Source organism: Pelobates fuscus, chromosome 3 (genome assembly GCF_036172605.1).
Source record: "Pelobates fuscus isolate aPelFus1 chromosome 3, aPelFus1.pri, whole genome shotgun sequence".
Lineage (NCBI taxonomy): Eukaryota > Metazoa > Chordata > Amphibia > Anura > Pelobatidae > Pelobates > Pelobates fuscus.
The window spans coordinates 250971743-250994235 of NC_086319.1; the positions used below are offsets into that span (position 1 = coordinate 250971743).

At 42.2% G+C, this 22493-nt stretch overlaps 1 protein-coding gene across 1 annotated transcript in view; it reads left to right on the forward strand.

Annotated features, from left to right (window-relative positions):
- The window catches only part of LOC134601057 (NACHT, LRR and PYD domains-containing protein 14-like), a 55130-nt gene that overhangs the window by 18118 nt on the left and 14519 nt on the right, over positions 1–22493 (forward strand). Inside the window, exons 4-7 of the mRNA XM_063445474.1 lie at positions 618–746; positions 7052–7084; positions 16214–17936; positions 21139–21225. Coding sequence (XP_063301544.1) covers positions 618–746; positions 7052–7084; positions 16214–17936; positions 21139–21225 — 1972 coding nt within the window. The remainder of the gene's footprint in view (positions 1–617; positions 747–7051; positions 7085–16213; positions 17937–21138; positions 21226–22493) is intronic.

Consider the following 22493-nt stretch of genomic DNA (forward strand, 5'->3'; position numbering starts at 1 on the left):
AAAAAAATACCAAATTAATCAGGTTATCACCTGTAGTAGCAAAAAATTAATTTATGTTCTTGAATACCCTTGTGGTCTGCAATATGTAGGCATGACCACCAGATGCCTAAAAACACGCATATATGAACATTGTAGAAACATCACAAAAGGTTTTATCAACCATACTGTGTCTAAACATTTTTTTAAAACATAATAGAAACCCTAATTTTTGTAAATTTTATGCTATCGACATCTGCCCCCCATCTTGGCGTGGGGGTAATATTACTAAAACTTTAGGACAAAGAGAAATGAAATGTTTTTTTTTTTTTTTTATCTGAACACCTTGTTACCTACTGGTCTTAATGCTGATTTTGCTTGGTGGTTTGTCCTTACCATACAGCTGTCTACCATATTGATCATGGAATGTCTGTCCTTATCTTGCCCTGTCTGACTCTCTTTCTCTTGTTTTATATCTCCATCTCTTAAATAGCCAAACATATCCAATACTTGCTCTGCATTTTGTGTGCTATTCTGCTGTTTCCCCCAGGGATCATATAGTTAAACACATACAGAGTGTTTGAAAGTTTAGTATTTCACCGAATTGCATACACAAAGTAACATATTTTTATTTTTTGTAGATAAGGAAACAGCTATCTCTTCAAGATATTATTTCATAAAAGTAGGATCATTTATAAGCTTTGCTCTGATGCTCATTGGATTTCTATACATAGGGAAGATAAAGATAAGGAAAAAGCGTTCATCAGAAGGTATTTTTACATCACTTTTTGAAAATATAGTTTTCATAAATCTATTTTTAAATTAATATTTGTAGCAGTGATTTCCCTAACTAATGTTTTGATTTAGTATTTTTGGATACACTTTTGAAATGTATCAATCTGTTTGGATAAACCTTTCAAATGATTTATCTGTCAAAGTTCCATAGACATTAATGGAGACTCCTGCACTTATATTATATGAAACGTTTGTCCAAACATATTTAATAATTTTAAAAGTCTATCTAAAAATATTACATTGAGGCCTAAATATCAACTTATTTAACCCCTTCAGGACGGAGTCAATAGTGCACGTTCTGATCAAAACAAAACGTAAACAAAAGCTGGAATTTGCGCTATATGTCTGTTCACCCGTAGTTCCCCTCTTTCAAATTATATGCACCCACACTTATTATATATCATTTTGTTCAGGAGAAACAGGGCTTTAATCTATCATTAACTATTCATATATGGAACATCATTTATTATGAATAAAAGTAAAAAAAATGTGAGAAAATAAGATTTTTTTTTAAATTTGCATTTCCGTCTGACATTTTAACTGTGAATGTCATAATACTGTTAGGTTTTACTGCAAAAAAATGCACATATTTGTAATCAGCGATGTCTCACGAGTACAACAGTACCCCCCATTAACAGGTTTTATGTTGTTTTGGAAAGTTACAGGGTCAAATATAGAACATTACATTTTCAAATTGAAATTTGCCAGATTGGTAATGTTACCTTTGAGACGGTGTGGTAGCCCAGGAATGAGATTTACCCCCATAATGGCATACCATTTGAAAAAGTAGACAAGCCAAGGTATTGAAAGTGGGGTATGTTTAGTCTATTTTAGTAGCCACTTAGTCACAAACACTGGCCAAAGTTAGCGTTCATATTTGTTTTTGTGTGAAAAAAGCAAAAAACGAATATTTGGCCAGTGTTTGTGACTAAGTGGCTACTAAGAAAGACTGGACATACCCCACTTGCAATACCTCGGGTTGTCTACTTTTGCAAATGGTATGCCATCATGGGGGTAATTCTCATTCCTGGGCTACCATACGCTCTCAAAGGCAACATAACCAATCTGGCAAATTTCAATGTGAAAAAAATGAAATGCAAGCCTTATATGTGACTCTCTAACTTTCCAAAACACCATAAAACCTGTATATGGGGGGTACTGTTATTCTCGGGAGACTTCACTAAACACAAATATTAGTGTTTTAAAACAGTAAAACATATTACAACAATAATATAGACCATAAAAGTGCAGTTCGCTTGTAAAAAATGCAAAAAACGTCACTTTTACTTAAAATATCATCATTGTAATACAATTTACCAGTTTGAAACACGAATATTTGAGTTCAGCGAAGTCTCCCGAGTAAAACAGTACCCCCTATGTACAGGTTTTATGGTGTCTTGGAGAGTTACAGGGTCAAATATAGTTCTTGCAAATTAAATTCTCTGCACTTTCTCCCTGTGTTGTCAGGCATGTCAATCAAATTTTAATTAATCAAATCACATAATTACGTTAAAAGATTATTTAAATATACATGTAGAATTTTAATATATATGCATTTATAGGTATTTAAATTCTACGTGTATACTAATGTAATCTTTTATGTAATTATATGTATTTATCTATATATATATATTTGCGGTTATTTGTATTTTATATATATATATAGATATATATAGAATGTCATTCTAAGTGTATTTTGTTACCGATATATATATATTAATAACAAAATACAGTTAGAATGAAATTACATATGCATATATAATTTATATTAAATTTTGTTTCAATATTTTATTTATTTATTGTATTATTTTATTTATTTATTATTTTAATTATACGTATTTATATATAATATATATATGTACATCTATTATATATATAATATATATACATATTATATATATGTAACATCATTCTAAGTGTATTTTAATATTAATATATATACTTATATTAATATTAAAATACACTTTGTATGACGTTACATATATATAATATGTATATATATTATATATATATAATATATATACATATTATATATATATAAAAATATATTTAATTTATTTTTACACTTGTCTTTTATTTATTTTTTATACTTCCCACCAGCAGGGGGACTGTCTGATATTTCAAACAGTCCCCCTGCTGGCATATCCACAGCCAGCTATAGGGGGCCATGTGATCGCTCTTTGAGAGCGATCACATGGCCCCCGGGGGCCTGATTTGCCGTGGGAGGGCTGCCTGGGCTGTGAGGCAGTCCTCCCGAAGCGGATCGCGGCGGAGGTAAGTATAACTTACCTCCTGGGGCTGCAAGCCGTAACGGCGTGCTATGCCGTCATAACGGCTTTAAAGCCCACTTAACCCGTGACGGCATAGCACGCCGTAACGGCGTTAAGGGGTTAAATTGTTTGTGAAAAGGAAATGGTAATATTTTGACAATAACACATGAATGATTACTTTATTAACCCCTTCAGGACGGAGTCAATAGTACACGTTCTGATCAAAACAAAATGTAAATAAAAACTGGAATTTGCGCTATATGTCTGTTAAACCGTAATTCACCTCTTTGATATTAAATGCACCCACACTTATTATATATCATTTTGTTCAGGGGAAACAGGGCTTTCATGTCATATCAAATATTTATATATGAAACATAATTTATTATGAATAAAAAAAAAAAAACTGTGAGAAAAAAAAAACTGTGAGAAAAACTGTGAGAAACTGTGAGAAAAAAGATTTGTAGTTTCGCCTCACATTTTAGCTGTAAATGTCATAATACTGTTAGGTTTTACTGCACAAAAATGCACATATTTGTAATCAGCGATGTCTCACGAGTACAACAGTACCCCCCATTAACAGGTTTTATGGTGTTTTGGAAAGTTACAGGGTCAAATATAGAACGTTCCATTTTCAAATTGAAATTTGCCAGATTGGTAATGTTACCTTTGAGACGGTGTGGTAGCCCAGGAATGAGAATTACCCCCAAAATGGCATACCATTTGAAAAAGTAGACAACCCAAGGTATTGAAAGTGGGGTATGTTTAGTCTTTTTTAGTAGCCACTTAGTCACAAACACTGGTCAAAGTTAGCGTTCATATTTGTTTTTGTGTAAAAAAGCAAAAAACTAATATTTGGCCAGTGTTTGTGACTAAGTGGCTACTAAGAAAGACTGGACATACCCCACTTGCAATACCTCAGGTTGTATACTTTTGCAAATGGTATGCCATCATGGGGGTAATTCTCATTCCTGGACTACCATATGCTCTCAAAGGCAACATAACCAATCTGGTAAATTTCAATGTCAAAAAAATGAAATGCAAGCCTTATATGTGACTCTCTTACTTTCCAAAACACCATAAAACCTGTACATGTGGTGTACTGTTATACTCGGGAGACTTCAGTAAACACAAATATTAGTGTTTTAAAACAGTAAAACATATTACAACAATAATATAGTGCATAAAAGTGCCGTTCGTTTGTAAAAAATGCAAAAAACTTCACTTTACATATGTTATATATATATAAAAATACTTTTAATTTAATGTTACACTTGTCTAATTTTTTGTTTTACACTACCTACCAGCAGGGGGACTGTCTGATATTTTAGACAGTCCCCCTGCTGGCAGATCCACAGCCAGCTTTAGGGGGCTATATTTGCTGGGGGAGGGCTGCCTGGGCTGTCAGGCAGCCCTCCAGAAGAGGATCGCGGCGGAGGTGAGTACATCTCACCTCCTGGGGGCTTAAGCCGTTACGGCGTTCTATGCCGCCGCAACGGCTTTAAAGCCCCTTAAAGCCTGGACGGCATAGAATGCCGTAACGGCGTTAAGGGGTTAAATAAATCACCTGCGTTATTTTCGGTATTGTCATGATTATACACTGCTCAAAAAAATAAAGGGAACACAAAAATAACACATCCTAGATCTAAATGAATTAAATATTCTTCTAAAATACTTTGTTCTTTACATAGTTGAATGTGCTGACAACAAAATCACACAAAAATAAAAAAAATGGAAATCAAATTTTTCAACCCATGGAGGTCTGGATTTGGAGTCACACTCAAAATTAAAGTGGAAAACACACTACAGGCTGATCCAACTTTTATGTAATGTCCTTAAAACAAGTCAAAATGAGACTCAGTAGTGTGTGTGGCCTCCACGTGCCTGTATGACCTCCCTGCAATGCCTGTGCATGCTCCTGATGAGGTGGCGGATGGTCTCCTGAGGGATCTCCTCCCAGACCTGGCCTAAAGCATCTGCCAACTCCTGGACAGTCTGTGGTGCAACGTGACGTTGGTGGATGGAGCGAGACATGATGTCCCAGATGTGCTCAATTGGATTCAGGTCTGGGGAACAGGCGCTTTTCAATAGCTTCAATGCCTTCGTCTTGCAGAAACTGCTAACACACTCCAGCCACATGAGGTCTAGCATTGTCTTGCATTAGGAGGAACCCAGGGCCAACAGCACCAACATATGGTCTCACAAGGGGTCTGAGGATCTCATCTCTATACCTAATGGCAGTCAGGCTACCTCTGGCGAGCACATGGAGGGCTGTGCGGCACCCCAAAGAAATGCCACCCCACACCATTACTGACCCACTGCCAAACCGGTCATGCTGGAGGATGTTGCAGGCAGCAGAACGTTCTCCACGGTGTCTCCAGACTCTGTCACATGTGCTCAGTGTGAACCTGCTTTCATCTGTGAAGAGCACAGGGCGCCAGGGGTGAATTTGTCAATCTTGGTGTTCACTGGCAAATGCCAAACGTCCTGCACGGTGTTTGGCTGTAAGCACAACCCCCACCTGTGGACGTCGGGCCCTCATACCACCCTCATGGAGTCTGTTTCTGACCGTTTGAGCAGACACATGCACATTTGTGGCCTGCTGGAGGTAATTTTGCAGGGCTCTGGCAGTGCTCCTCCTGTTCCTCCTTGTACAAAGGCAGAGGTAGCGGTCCTGCTGCTGGGTTGTTGTCCTCTTACGGCCTCCTCCACATCTCCTGATGTACTGGCCTGTCTCCTGGTAGCGCCTCCATGCTCTGGACACTATGCTGACAGACACAGCAAATCTTCTTGCCACAGCTCGCATTGATGTGCCATCCTGGGTGAGCTGCACTACTTGAGCCACTTGTGTGGGTTGTAGACTCCGTCTCATGCTACCACTAGAGTGAAAGCACCGCCAGCATTCAAAAGTGACCAAAAAATCAGCCAGGAAGCATAGGAACTGAGAAGTGGTCTGTGGTCAACACCTGCACACCATTCCTTTATTGGGGGTGTCTTGCTAATTGCCTATAATTTCCACCTGTTGTCTATCCCATTTGCACAACAGCATGTGAAATTGATTGTCACTCAGTGTTGCTTCTTAAGTGGACAGTTTGATTTCACAGAGGTGTGATTGACTTGGAATTACATTGTGTTGTTTAAGTGTTCCCTTTATTTTTTTGAGCAGTGTATATTGCATAACCTACCTAATGGAATGCTTGAAAAAAAAATATCCCAACAAAGGGCAAACATTGTTTAATAGTATTGCTTGATGTTTGATATTCCAATTCTATTGATTTTTCTTTTGACTTACTTTTGTCCCATGTGGAAACTTGCTTTCTTTTAAATTCAGATTTGTAGAATAGGTAGAAAAACTCATATCACTCAGATGAGTGATCTGAGATTTGTGGGACATGTTTCTGATTATATTCTGACATCTTAAAGGGACACTCTAAGCACTAGAACAACCTTAGCTTAATGAACTGGTTTTGGTATAGAGACCAAGTACCAGCTATCTCACCGCTCAATTATCTGCCATTTAGGAGTTCAATCACTTTGTATATACAGCCATAGCCACACCTCCCCGGCTGTGCCTCACATTGCTTCCCTACACAAAATAGATCTATTTTTTTTTAGCTTTCCTCATTGCACGTGTGTTTAAATAAGAATCTTGTATCTCCTGCTAGAGTGAGATCCTCCTGTGTGTGATTAAAGTTCAATTAACATAGCAAGGCAGATAGGCACATACAAAATTCTAATGTAAACACACTGTGCTGTAAGATCTGGTTGAAATTGAAACAGTTTTTTTTATATGGAGGTTATGTTAGTCACAGCCAGGATAAGTGTTTACAGCACAAATTAAAACAAAAGTGATAGAAATGTTTTTTAAAATTGGTTCAAAGTCCATAGTTCATATTTACTTGTACTACAATATCTTTATTACATATTTTATTACTATTGCAATGCTGTAAACCTAGGCAAATTACATATGAAACTGTGTATGAACTTACAGAACTGTTTTATTTTAACAGAATCAGAACCATTGCTAAGGAAAAACCGGAAAGGTAATATATTTCCTTTCTTTCTTTATAAAAAAAGAAACATGTGTGTTAGTAGTGTTTCATTCCAGTGACAAAGTGCTCTCAATTTAAAAGGAACATTAAAGGATCACTATACGGTCAGGAACACAAACATGTATCCCTGACCATATAGGGTTAAAACCACCATCTAGCCCCCCTGAGCCCCTCATGCCTCCATAAATATAGCAAAATCTTACTGTATTCAAGCCTGAAGCTGTAACTCTGCATGCCGTTAGTCTCAGAAAAACAAGCTGTCTGTTGACATCATCAGAAGTGGTGGCCTGATCCAATCACAATGCTGAGACTGACAAAGAGGCAGATCAGGGGCAGAGCCAGCATGATTCAAACACAGCCCTGGCCAATCAGCAACTCCTCATAGAGATGAATTGAATCAATGAATCTCTATGAGGAAAGTTCAGTGTCTGCATGCAGAGGGAGGAGATACTGAATGTTTAGATGCATTTTAGGCAGCCATGACCCAGGAAGGATCTCTAACAGCTATCTGAGGAGTGACCAGTGAAGTTATCACTAGGATGTAATGTAAACACTGCATTTTCTCTGAAAAGACAGTGTTTACAGCAAAAAGCCTGAAGGTAATGATTCTACTCACCAGAACAAATTCAATAAGCTGTAGTTGTTCTGGTGACTATAGTGTCCCTAATTTGGTACTTCAATGGAAAATAATACTGGCATGTGATTTTATAGACTATATTGCCTGGATTATATAAATCAATGTAAAATAATGTGACGAAAAGATGAGAAAATATATTAAATAATAAGTTAAACAAAGGCTAAACAAACAAATAGATTAAGCTGCCATATAAATCAATATAAAAGCTGAAATCATTTGTGATAGTTTAGGTCAATGCAGAGAGCATCTGACTCTCATCATAGTTGAGGTGACCAGAGCTCTGTGGACCCCAGCTAGGTTGTCATACAAGAAACTAGAGAGTAGTGTACCAAGAAGGTATTGGGAGGAAGCAACTTGTGCCTGTGCTACATAATAACCAAAACTTATATAAAAAAACAGAAGCACGAATGAAAAAGACCAAAGGTCAAAAAGCAAAAAAATAGTTTTTTAGATTCTAAATAGTATAAAAAATGGCAAAAAAAAATCGAAAGTTCATTATGATGAAGCAGACTTACATCTAATAAGAAAGAGTAACAGAAAGATTTCATAGTGTAGTATTATCTGACAGTGTAGTAAAATGGTCCAGAGCAATGGATGAGCTCTGTAAATACAGCTCAGATAATCAAGAAAGTTAAACAGGAACCACACACCAGCAGGTAGCTCTAGAAAAGATTTTCTGTATTACAATATAAAATACAATAACAGAGAGAGAGAGAGAGCGAGAGCGAGAGCAAAACTGATATATAGTATATGGTGTATTTTTTGGGGTTTGTTCACTTTGTGCACCAACACTGTGCATGCTTTACACTGTTTGCTTCTTTACCTTATTATGTACTGGGGTGTGTGGATATGTTATTGTTTAGCTCTCCATGCACACTTTATTAGTAGTATAATTGTTAAATAGACAGAAGTGTATTACCAGCTGGCCATTAGCAGGCGAAACATCAGAGTCAAGGAAAAGGATATAATTCACATGTATATAAACAGATTGTTGATTTAAAGAGAAGTTGGATTGCCATTATGTAGTCAAGAAGGAATTTAATATGAATTTTATTGAACGGGTTTCCTTTTGCTTTCGATCGCAATATAACAACTATTTGGACTCGCAGGTCCCATATGGTATATACATTCGTCAGGTTACATAACATGTGAGAGTAATTACCGGTTAGCATGGCTGCTCGCGGTTCATTGTTAGTTTATGTCAAGCCATTGTTTATTGGACTCGTAGGTCCTATTTCGTGTATACACTCATCTCGTAATCCGTCATGAAGGCGCATGACAGTTATGAACACACATCGATTGTATAAATGTCTTGAGTTCGTTTCGGGAACCGTTCGGCTCCATGTGTGGTGTCTACGCCTGCGTCTGTGGGAGCTGCAGTGTGGGCTTAGACTCGCAGGATTCCTAGCTTACTGCGCTGTGCGCTGTCGTGGTCTGAGTCGCTATGCGCTGGTCTAGGGTCATTAATAGTGGTCAAGTATGTATGAAGTCAGGCAGTCAGTGGACTCCTAGGGGAGCTCGCCGATATTCCTGTCTGTCGCCTTGTGGTTGTGAGCTGTGGTTGCTTTTCCTGTGCGTGTGTTGTCTTGTTTCAGTGTTTGGCTGTTGCGGTTATATCACCTCAGGGTGATTCGCCTGTGTTCATGAGTGTTTGTGTCTGTGTCGTGCTTCCCTCTTTCCTTCTGCGTGGAGTGTCAGCTCCTGTATGTTCTTAGTGTGTCCCCATGCGTGTTCCTCGGTCCCCTCCAGTGTGTAGGGGGTTGATGTCCTGTTTTCAGGCAGTCCAATACCGCCCACAGATCCGCTAGGCGGGTACTCTATGCCATCGGCTCCCAGTACGGTCGTGGGCGCCCTGGGTTGGTACAGGGAGGTTGGTGGGTGCTACGGTGGGGGTGGGTATGGGGAAGAACAGGAAGGGGGGGTTATCTGGCTTCCTCCTCAGTGCGCCTGGGCTCGCCCCCCCCGACAATCGCCCCATCTCCCGCCTCAGTGCTTCTCATCGGCTTCCTGCGTTTACGTGCCGTGCAATATCTACGGCGTCCACCTTTCCACGTGTTTGTCATGTTTCCCTTGGGATTCTATTATTTTTGCCTCTGCTATCTTGCTGTCTTCCACCCGTCGTATCCATTCTTCTATCGTGGGTGGGTGTTCCTGTTTCCAGTGTAGAGGGATCAGGGATTTGGCCGCGTTTAGTAAGTGCCTCAGTATCGACCTCCGGTAGGCGGGGATTGGTCGTTCTGTGTGATGCAAGAGAGCGGCTGCCATCGTAAAGTCTGTGGGTTCATCCAGTATTCGTTTTATCTCCCGTTGTATGTTCTCCCAGTAAGGTTTTATTTTCATACAATCCCACCAAATGTGTTTTAGGGTGCCGGGGTCCTCCCCGCATCTCCAGCAGGTGTTTGGTATTGTCGGGTTGTATCGGGCGATCTGGGATGGAGTGCGATACCAGTGTGACAGGAGCTTATAATTTACCTCCTGGTACTGGGTGCTGGAGGCACTTTTGTGTTGTAGGGTTAATATTTTTCCCCATTGTTCGTCCGTGAAGGTCTCCTCCGACCAATCCTCCCATTGTCTTTTGTATAGGTTGTTGGCAGTGCGGTGGGATGTCTGTAGGTTCTGGTACAGAGCGGACACCCGGCCGTCCGATTCAGGCGTTTGTGTGCATAAGTTCTCATACCATGTTAGTTCTCTGTGTATCTTGTTCCTTCGGGGCAGATTGTGGTAGTAGTGCTGCAGTTGGAGGTGGTGGAATTGATGCATTAGTGTGGGCGTTTCTGTTCCCGCGATTTCCCTCAACGGTCGTACTCCCGTATTGTTCAAGACTGCGTGAATCAGTATGTATCCTTCCCGGTCCTCGGCCGGCCAGGCTGTTGGTGGGAGGCTGTCCCCCAGGTTTGGGTTGTATGTGATGGGTATCAGGGGGCTGGGCTTAGGGGAGATCTGCTGTTCTTTCCTCATTGCGGACCAGTGTGTCAGGGTGTGTGTGAGGGGCGAGTCGTCCCCGAGGAGCGTTTGGGCGTCCCTATCAGCGTTCCAGATAAGATTATGCAGGTTTTTGTCTGCTGTGTCCCTCCACAGCTGGACCCATCTTTTGTGTGGTGTGTCGACATGGAGTTCTTTAAGTCTCTGTAGGATAGTTGCCTGATGGTATCTGTTGATGTCGGGCAGGGCAAGCCCGCCCCAGCTCCTCGGAAGGCACAGTTTGTCATAGCTGATTCTGGCCCTTTCCCCCTTCCAGACATATTGTATGAATGCTGTCTTGAGCGTCTTAAAGAATGCATGGGGAATGATTTGCGTTGCCGTGTGTAGGATATATAATATCCGCGGCAAGATATTCATCTTTAAGACCGCTATTCGTCCAATCCAAGATATGTGCGGGTAATTCCATCGTCTGAGGTCCTCCATGATGTGTATCTCATTCTGTCCTTGAGGTATCTCTTTCTTGAGGTATTCCACCGGGAAGCCGTCTGGTCCTGGGGCTTTGCCTGATTTTGCTGTTTTTAGTGCCCGTCGTACTTCTTCTTCAGTAATAGGTGCGTCCAATTCCTCTGCGTCGGCCGGCGCAATGGTAGGTAGTTGTAAGTTGGTCAGGTATTCAGTTGCGGCTGCCCGCCTCCTGTTCGGGGAGTGCCCGTTGTTCCCGTCATGCACGTTGTACAGCGCCTTGTAGAATCTCTCAAATTCATCTGTGCCGTTCGAATGGTGTGGACCTGTGCCCTGCATTGTGTGTCTCTCAGCATCCGTGCAAGGAGTCTGCCTCCTTTATTTGCGTGCCTGTAGAAGAATGCTTGTGAGCGTTGTATTGTTCTGGCATGTCTGTGTTCAAGGAGGTCAGCCAGTTGTCGTCTAGTGGATAGTAGGTCTCTGTAGGTTTGTTCCTGTTGGTCGCGTTTGTGTGTCAATTCTAGTTCGCTAATTTTCTGTGAGAGGGCCATGATCTGGTGGCTCGCTTCCTTCTTTCTTCGGGTGGCAATTCTGAGGAGGTGACCCCTGATGACGCTTTTATGAGCTTCCCACACCGTCATGTCCGATACTCCGTCTGTGGCATTCTCAGCGAAGTACTGCGTGAGGTGTTCAGCCACCTGCGTTTGTATTGCCGGATCTATCAGCAGGGAGTCGTTTAGCCTCCACGTGGTTCTTGCCGGTCGGAACAGTGGTGATCTCATGTGTACCTGTACCGCGCTGTGATCCGACCATGTCGTGGTAATGATATCCGCCCTCTGCAGGTACGTGAGCCCTTCTTGTTGCACAAATACGTAGTCAATTCTGGTGTATCTGTGATGTAGTGCGGAGTAATAGGTGTAGTCCCTGTCTTCCGGACTCAGCGCTCTCCAGGCGTCTACCAGTCTCATGTCTCGAAGAGCTTTACGTATTGTTTTAAGGGCTGAGTCTGGGATGCTGCTGCTTCCCGTGGAGGTGTCTCTTCGTGGGTCCAAGGGTATGTTGAGGTCTCCTCCAAATAATAGGGTCCCCTCCGTGAATCGGGAGAGACGCACCAGTGTTCTTCTGAGGAAGCTGGCCTATCCACTGTTTGGGGCATAAACCGTAGCGAACGTGTACATTTTACTTGCTATCTCTCCTTTAATGAAGAGGAATCGTCCCCCCAAGTCTACCATCTTGTCCGTGAGGGTGAATTGTAAGTGAGATGCCACTAATATCGCCGTCCCCGCCTTTCGTGAGGTCGGATGGTTGCTATAGAAGTTTGTTTGGTAGCAGTTGTCTCTCAGCAGCTTGTTGGTTTCTGGTCTGAGGTGCGTTTCCTGTAGTAGGGCCACTGTTACGCGTTGTTGCTTGAGGTTACGTAGAAGGTGCGACCGTTTCTCCGGGGTGTTGAGTCCCTGCAGTTTTGTGTTCGAATCACTAAGGGTGCTGGTGTGTACGCCATGCTGTCAGGGCCCCGGGCTTCCACCCGGTTGGCGGGATGGGTTCTATCTCCCTGAGGGCTACTGTTTCCTCGTCGGGCGGGCGGGCACAAGCGCTACCCTGAGTGTGGCTGATTGGGGCGGAGAGGAAGGGGGTACGGACCAAGCAGGGGAACGGAAGCTAGGAGTTCAGGAGCTGTGTATGAGTGCGTATGAGAGTGCTGAGACTATGTGAGGGTTGTAAGGTGTGTCAGAAGCCTTGTGTGTTGCTAATCCGCTGACTGTTCTAAAGTATGTGTTTCGTGTAGTCGATCTTGGGTGTAGGGGGAAAGTTGGTGCCCCTCGTTAAGGTGGCTCCGTGTATCTGGGTGGATAGGCAGTGCCGTACCGCCGGTCAGGTTTCCCGGCTAGGCTGCGGCAGTGGTCCCCCAGTGGAAATTCTACACGGGTTGTGTGTCGGGTGGTGGCCTGTGCCATTCGGGACGTATCTCTCCCGTTATATCACTCGTTGTGATGTGTGATGAACTATTTGTGTTCCGCCAGTCTGCGGTCCCGCTATATTGGTAGCTTGTTAGATGCACTAATGTTATCTTGCTATATTTTCTGAAGTATAACCTGGTAGGTGGGGTCGTCGTCTGGTACGTCCAGTGTGTGTGGAGGTCTGTCTCTTCTGCTAGAGGATATCGTTAGTGAGGTGTCGTCTCCCCCCGCGTCAGTCCGCAGGTACATGTGGAGCGTGTGCTAAGTGGGTTACCTATGACAGGCATGGGATCCGCATCGCATGGGAGGTGGCGCTTATATGGGCGGGGGTCTCCTTCGATGCTGGCTGAGCTGTCCTGGGTGGCGGAAGAGCCCACCCGTGGGCTACTGGCGTGTTAGGCGCGGGGTGTCAGCTATTGCTTACGGGTATTCGGTCAAGTTTTATAGATATGTCTGTGCCGGGGTTGGGTGGCAGCTCAGTGCGCATACACTGTAAGAATTTGCATTAGTTTGTGTACTCATTTCAGCATACGGTTCAAGTAGCAAGCATGACATTCATATACATTCCATGTTACATTCTCCCCCCCTCCCTTCCACCCCCACTCTCCTTCTTCCCTCCTTTTCCCCCTAGTATTAGTACGTTAACCTTTCAATTTGTTGTATTGTGTGGGTCCCTGCTTCCCCGGTTTATTTTCTGCGTCCTACCTAATCCCTCCCCCCCCCCCTACCCCCCGCCCTCCTCCGCTACTCAGGCAAGCGAGATTAGTAACTTTTTGTGTTTCCACGCCTGGTCCTTTTTCCCTTCTGCCTACCCTTCCCCCTAACTCCTAGTCTGCTCCCCATGCTCCTTTAATCTTAATGTGTCATAACCATCCGCCGGCCACCTATTCCAAGTGATGGGTATCCTTCCCTCATGTCCTCCTCCCCCCCATCTCCTCGCCTCTCCCTTAGCTGGCCTGTTGCTGCTTAGGTCCCCGTCCTCCCTCCCACCCGCCCGCTTCCCTGGCCCCGGATCCCATTATGCCCTTGCTCTCGCTTTCTGTGCCTTCAGGCAGTGTGAAAATGTCACGTGGACCCGGCTCGGGGGTCGTGTGGTCGTTTCAGATTGCAATCAGTTCACGCATAGTGTTCACATGCATCGGTCCCATATTGTCCCCCTGTCCCGTCCCTCTCAACCTGCTGGTGTTCCCTGGGGTTGGTCGGGGAGCGAAAGTTCAAGGTGCTAGTCGTGGTTCAGTGTCCCAGTGTCTCTCTCCGCTGGGCGGAGGATGGTGCTTGTGGCTCCGTGCGTCTAGGAGGTGTCAGAGTTTTTTCTGCGTGTTTGGGTCATATGTCATTGTCTCTGTCGTCGAGTGTCTATAGGTCAAAGTGTGTGTGGTACTTATCTGTGAGTCCTGCGTCTTGGTCTGCTGCGGGAGAACGTACACCTCTGCTGATTTGAGTCAATAGATCAGACTTCTGTCCATCTCTGTGGTCTAGTCTGCTCCGGGACGTGCTTGTTGATGTGCTGGCTGTGGGAGTCTGCGTGCCTGGCGTCCTTGCGGCGAATCTTCCCTGCGGCGTCTGTGTGCTCTGGGTGCCATTTGGCGGTTCACCTGCTCTGGTGGTCCCAGTACCCAGTCTGTCACTTCAGTGTGAGGTAGACCCATGGTCTGTAGGAAGGCGGGTACCTCTTCCGGCCAGAGTAGGGATTTCCAGTCAGTGCCCTGTTTGGCGGTCAGGCAAAAGGTGAAGCCCCATTTATATGGTATATTCCGGCTCCTCAGTAGCTGGGTTACCGGTCTCAGGGCTCTTCTGGCTTCAAGCGTGAGGGGTGACAGGTCTTGAAAAAGTGACACGTCAGCTCCTCTAAATCTCCTTGTTTGTTTGGTTCTAGCTTTATTCATTATAATTTCTTTTATCTTGTATTCGTGTAGACAGCATATGACGTCTCTTGGTGGGTTTTCAGCAGTGCGGGGTCTCAGGGCCCTGTGTGCCCTGTCAAAGTCGAAGTGCTGTGGTGCGTCAGGGCCCAGGATTTCCCTGAATAGGTCTGTCAGCATAGCGCTGATGTCTTCCTCCCCAGGGGCTTCAGGCACGTTGCGGATCCTTATGTTGGATCTGCGCCCCCTATTGTCCAGGTCTTCAGCCTGCCTTCCTATTTGGAGTAACATGGCTCCCTGTCTTGCAATGGCAGTGTTCGTGGCCTCCATTCTGGCTGCAGCTGCTTGCTGTGTGTTTTCTAAGGCCTGTATGCGGCCATCTTGGGTTGTGAGGTCCCTCTGCAATGTGGCCACCTCTGATCTAATGGCCTCATGCAGGTTGGCTGACAGGGCTTGGAGGTCTTATTTCGTGACCATGGCTGTGGTGAGTGCCCTAATATATGGGTTTCACAGTTATACTTGATGGCCTTTTTTCAACCTAGACTACTATGAACATATGTAAAAAACAATCCGAGGTCAGGGATTCCAGAAAACACAGTATAGAAAAGCCAAGCTGGTTCATGAGCACATAGATCATAGAAGTCAGATAAGTCAAAATGGATAAACAGGAAATCACAGATAATTAGGAACACGCTGTAGGTATCACTAAGAAACCACAACAGGGCACTGAACAGATGGAAATCTCAAGTATTAAGAGACTTCTTGGGAATGTAGCACAAGGGTCATCTTTACATTACCCCCCTCCCACCCATGAAAACCACCCATAGGTCAGGGACCAGGGCGATTGGGTAACTTGGCATGTCAATGGAATCAGGAGGGAAACTTTGATGAATCTAATATGGTCCAATAAAAAAGGTGCTTGCTTCATGGAGGGACCATAATGGCTTTAAATGATTATGTATGTACATATATGGGGAAAAGAAAACTATTTTTTATATTTACATATGTAACATGTAATAGTACTTTTGAATTCCAAACATTAGAGTTCTGCACTGAGTTAACAACGAGTCTAATGAATCTGGTTTTCACAGTTAAAATGTATGTGAGTTTTTTTTATGGTAAAAATTTTAAAGCTTCATTATGTGTGTACATGTAGATTCTCAACTTTTTAGATTTTTCTGGTACCAGATATTCTCCACAACATGTTTGATTTAAATATATTGTAAAAATAACAGTAAATAAAAAAAAAACTAACTAACACATTTATTAATTTATTTAGAATATATTGAAAAATACAAAGAACATGTTCGGAGTACATCTAACTCAAGTTCAGAAGAGGAACGTGGAAAAGATGATTTTATATCTAGAACACTTTTAATTCCTGAGTGGAGAACAATGGATCCATTTGAGAAAATGGATCAAAATATTTTGTTATGTAGGAAACGGGACACATTACCATCAGAGGAACTCTTCACTAAAGAAAATATGGTGCTGTCTTCTAAGAGGATGCTACTAGCAGGAGAGGCTGGCATAGGAAAAAGCTATTTCTCAAAAGGATTGCAGAAGAAGTGGGCTTTTAGGGAAAATCACATGCACTATGAATGTGTGGTGTATTTTACTTTCGCTGAGCTGAAGGCTATTAAGAAACCAACGAGTGTAAAGGAACTTCTGATAAATAAGTGTAAGGATCTTGAAGATGTTCTTCCAGAACTTCTAGAATCAGGCAGACTTCTTATTATATTTGATGGATATGATGAATTTATTGTTAATAAGGAAAAAAATGCCATAAAAAATGCAATTGACAATGATACACCACTTCCTATAGAAAATCTAGTTTTAAGTATTTTGCGCAAAGCCCTTCTTCCTAACACAGACATCCTTGTAACATCACGACTAAAAAGTGAAAATGTAGAGAAAACTGGTGAATATTTCGAAAGAACATTTATAATGCAAGAATTTACAGATGACCAGATTAAGCAGTTCTACAAGAAGTTCTGTTCGGATGAGATATCCCAAAGTATCTACCATTTTATAGAAGAACATAACTTGTCCAGTTTAGTCTCAATCCCACTCTTAAGTAGTGCTCTGTATGAGCTTTCCAAAAATCAAGGCTTGTGTAGTCCTAATTTACAGAGATTAGCCACACGCAGTGAAATGATGTCCTCCCTTCTAAAGGTTTGCTTGGCGAATGCATTGTCCCATGAGAGTGAAAGCACTGAACCATGCTGTGTAATGAAAATGCAGAGCACCAGCAGCAACCTTCCATCCAAAATTAAAATCATGGTTGAGAACATGTCTGAATTGTCCTACAATAACCTACTTGCTGGTGTAGAGGAGATCAATGTGCAAGATCTGGGAGAAGGCTGTGTGCATACTCAAAGACTACTGGAAAGTTTTTCAGAGTTCTTTTTCAAGCGGACCAGTAATACTGGTCTTTTACAGTACAGACATACCAGCATCAGAGACATGTTTGCAGCATTACACTGTGCATGGACAATATGTAACTCCGAGGGAATCCTTGAATGTTTAGATGCATGGACCTGGGGGAATATCCCAGAAAGACAAAGCAGAACACACATTCTGCTCCAAAGTACAAATATGAATCAAAATATTGTTTTTGATAATTTTCTAAATTTCTTCATGGGTTTTTTTATGTATTCCAATATGGATAGTCTGTACACTAGTGGAAGGAATCTCCAGAGAGTGCCATATTTAGAAATGTACTTTGAAGTGTGGATTAAGAAAGAACCTTCTTCTGCAAAACTACTCAACCTTTTCCATTGCATCTATGAGCTCCAAGAGAATAGTCTTACTGGACACTTATCCAGTATGTTCACATCAGTGAATTTGTTTAACACTTCGCTAAATGCTCTGGATATCAGAGCTATGCACTATAGCTTGGAGAAGTCAAAGTTAGAAGAACTCAACCTAACAATGTGTGATCTTAGGAATGAACATTTAAACCAATTGCAGACCGTCATAAGGAATTCTACATATGTAAAGTAAGTAGAGAATCTTTACAAATCCTGATGAACAACTATCAAATATAGCAAATATTATCAGATGTAAACTTCTTAACTCCTTAATTACATTCTTCATTGCTTAATGCCTATCTGGCTTTTTCCCAAGGAAATTATACTCATATTCCAAAGAATTGCTACTACTGTGCTAGTATAATTTGATGAACTGTGCTTTAATTCACAGCTCTCTATATATAGACCACTCATAGAGTTGTGAAGAGCATCAGATGACTCAGGCAATATATATATATATATATATATATATATATATATATATATATATATATATACATATATATAATTGCAAGAAAAAGTATGTGAACCCTTTGGAATGATATGGATTTCTGCACAAGTTGGTCATAAAATGTGATCTGATCATCATCTAAGTCCCAACAATAGACAATCACAGTCTGCTTAAACTAATAACACACAAAGAATGAAATGTTGCCATGTTTTTATTAAACACACCATGTAAACATTCACAGTGCAGGTGGAAAAAGTATGTGAAACCCTAGACTAATGACATCTCCAAGAGCTAATTGGAGTTAGATGTCAGCCAACAGTCCAATCAATGAGATGAGATTGGAGGTGTTGGTTACAGCTGCCCTGCCCTATAAAAAACACACACCAGTTCTGGGTTTGCTTTTCACAAGTAGCATTGCATGATATGAATGATGCCTCGCACAAAAGAGCTCTCAGAAGGCCTATGATTAAGAATTGTTGACTTGCATAAAGCTGGAAAGGGTTATAAAAGTATCTCCAAAAGCCTCGCTGTTCATCAGTCCACGGTAAGACAAATTGTCTATAAATAGAGAAAGTTCAGCACTGCTGCTACTCTCCCTAGGAGTGGCCATCCTGTAAAGATGACTGCAAGAGCACAGCGCAGACTGCTTAATGAGGTGAAGAAGAATCCTAGAGTGTCAGCTAAAGACTTACAAAAGTCACTGGCAAATGCTATCATCCCTGTTAGCGAATCTACAATACGTAAAACACTAAACAAGAATTGATTTCATGGGAGGATACCACAGAGGAAGCCACTGCTGTCCAAACAAAACATTGCTGCACGTTTACAGTTTACACAAGAGCACCTGGATGTTGCACAGCAGTACTGGCAAAATATTCGGTGGACAGATACAACCAAAGTTGAGTTGTTTGGAAGAAACACACAACACTATGTGTGGTGAAAAAGAGGCACAGCACACCAACATCAAAACCTCATCCCAACTATGAAGTATGGTGGTGGGGGCATCATGGTTTGGGGCTGCTTTGCTGCGTCAGGGCCTGGACGGATTGCTATCATCGAAGGAAAAATGAATTCCCAAGTTTATCAAGACATTTTGCAGGACAACTTAAGGCCATCTGTCTACCAGCTGAAGCTCAACAGAAGATGGGTGTTGCAACAGGACAATGACCCAAAGCATAGAAGTAAATCAATAACAGAATGGCTTAAACAGAAGAAAATACGCCTTCTGAACTGGCCCAGTCAGAGTCCTGACCTCAACCGGATTGAGATGCTGTGGCATGACCTCAAGAAAGCGATGCACACCAGACATTCCAAGAATATTGCTGAACTGAAACAGTTCTGTAAAGAGGAATGGTCAAGAATTACTCCTGACTGTTGTACACGTCTGATCTGCAACTACAGGAAACGTTTGGTTGAAGTTATTGCTGCCAAAGGAGGTTCAACCAGTTATTAAATTCAAGGGTTCACATATTTTTCCACCTGCACTGTGAATGTTTACATGGTGTGTTCAATAAAAACATGGCAACATTTCATTCTTTGTGTGTTATTAGTTTAAGCAGACTGTGATTGTCTATTGTTGTGACTTAGATGATCAGATCACATTTTACGACCAATTTGTGCAGAAATCCATATCATTCCAAAGGGTTCACATACTTTTTCTTGCAACTGTATATGCATCTCTCACATTCCTATTGTCTCTGGGATCGAAGGTGTTGCCATAGCATTGCATTTTAAAAGAAGCAATATTGTTCACAATATTATTCAACTGTTTAATCTTTAATAACCCAAACATATATACTTGTTTATGTAATAGTAATAACTAAATAATTTGAAGACTTCAGTTCACATTTTATAAAATGTTTAAGGGCAGATATTTTATATGAGATTTTTTTACATCAATAGATCGATTGAATTTATATTGTTCCATAGTCTACCACCTGCCACCATGACTCCTGGCCATCCAGATAAAACAAAATCACACTTTAGAAAACAGAAGTGGCTTTTTCACATAGGTAATGCAGCTGAAGAGGGGGAAGGTTGTTTGTGTTAAAACATTTTCTTAAAAAAACAAAAACAAGAAAAAACCCCAAAAGAAACAAACAAGAAACAAAAAAAACTAAAACATCTCACCCCCCCCCCCCCCCCCCGTATGGGTTGGCAACTTACCTGGGTCTTAATGTGCACCAGCTGGCTGTAGCCTCCCCTGCTATGGAAGGTCCTACAAGGAGCTTCTGTTAGCTTCACTGAGCTCATCCCTGCCATGCCGGACCAGGTTATTAGCTAAGAGCATCAGATGAATCAGCCAATGAGGGCAGCCTTGCATGGCTAGGCTTAGCGCTGGAGCCGGTACTTCTCGCAGCACTGTAATTGGTGATGGGTGTCTAGCAGGTAAGTTGTCAAACAGTACTTAAACAGAGTTTTGTTTTTTATCATTCACATCTATTGATAGCATATCAAAGTTCAATACATGGAAAACATTGCCTATATAGGCTTCTGATAGAGAAGAATAGTTATTTTGTACACATGACTGGAAAATAAGAAAAGAAAAAAGCTAAAAATAACACGAGAATGTGAATCATTAGTATACACATAGACACAATTGGTCAATTAAGAATATAGTAATAGTAATCCCTATATGTACCTTGACAAGGGACTTGTTTACAAGCAGCTAGAGGAGGAATAGGGAGAGTAAAAAGTGGCAAACATAGAGTCACACGTTGAGGACAACATATAAACAAATGTGCCTTTTGGCACCATAACTGCCACTGCAGGTTGCAGTAGTTATGGTGCTTGGTGTGTTTGTTTAAGAAGTTATAATTACATTTTATATGTAACTAAAGATATAATACATCATTGTATCAATATATGACGTCATGCAATTTAGATTACTTGCATAGTGCTGATTGCTGTAAGTAATACAAGCTATGTTTTGTTTCTCAGTTTAAGCTCAAACATGTTGACAAAGGAATCAGGGCTAATACTGAAAAGTATTCTTGAACATTCAGACTGTGAGATAAAGGAACTTTTGTAAGTAATCATTTTTTTTAAGTTTTTTTTTACATTGTTGTTGATTTTAGTAGCTATACTTTAGCCCACAACACCACTGTGATATCATGCCAGAAGAGATTTGGTTTGCATTACAATACAAAATCAAAGGGACACTAAAGGGAGTACATAAAATACTACAGCTTAATATAGTGGTCATGGTGCTGGGATACAGGGGAGGCCTGGCAGCCTTAGGCCTGGGGGGCAAAACAGGGGAGGGCTGGCAGCCATAGGCCTGGGGGGCAAAACCAGTCAAGTGGCCCATTGCGCCACCAAATCAGTTCACCATCCATGCCCACCTTTTCCTGGTTTTATAACGGATATTGATGTTATGCTAATCAGTAGCTCTTTGCCATACCCGCTCCTTCACGGCTCTGACTTTCAATGTTGTCAGAGCGCAGGTTGAGAATCTCTGAGCCTGTGCTCTGACTCACTAACTGAGCGCCGGAACCACGAGGGAGAGGATATGATCTGACTGCACCTACTGCTGGTGCGCACCAGTGGACCACCAGCGAATCGTTTAAATTAAATATGCTGGTGTACCCAACTTGTGAGCTGTGTTGGCCGCCGGGTGCCTCTGTTGTCATGGCATCCTGCGTTACCGCACAGCTTGCCCACCCCAACGGCTGGCCCTGCTGACACACACTGACGTTACTACTTAGAATTCCCTCAATATTAATACAGACATCAGAGTAAACAACAATAAACTGTGGAAACAGAGCTGATCCCCCCAAATTTATAAAGGTTTGCTTAGAGGATTTATTCAAGATTAAATCATGCCTCCTCCTCTCTCTCCCCCATGCGCTGCTCTGTAGGCTGGGAGGAAGTGAAGAGTAATCACAGTCTCCCAGCACAACGCCACATGTGACTGCATGGGGAACAGCTGTTTAATGTAATGCTTGCAGGACGGCCAGCTGCCGCAGAACCTCTTTGTTTCCATCTCTGCAAAGGGCTCCAGGCACTGCTTGTTGTGAGTGTGAGCCACTGTAAATTAGGGGCAGAGGGCACTTGCACTGCGGTCAAGACGGGTCTGGGCAGGAGAAGAGTGCAGTGCAATCAGTGCACTCCCCTCCTGTGGGTCACCAGTACACTGGTGCACCTGCCCAGGATCAGAGCCGGTGCAAGGATTTTTGCCGCCCTAGACAAAATATAAATTTGCTGCCCCTCCATGTGACATCACAATGCCCCACCCATATGATCTGCCATATGAACTAACGCCAGTGCTGCACACAGTGTGTGTTTACATTAAA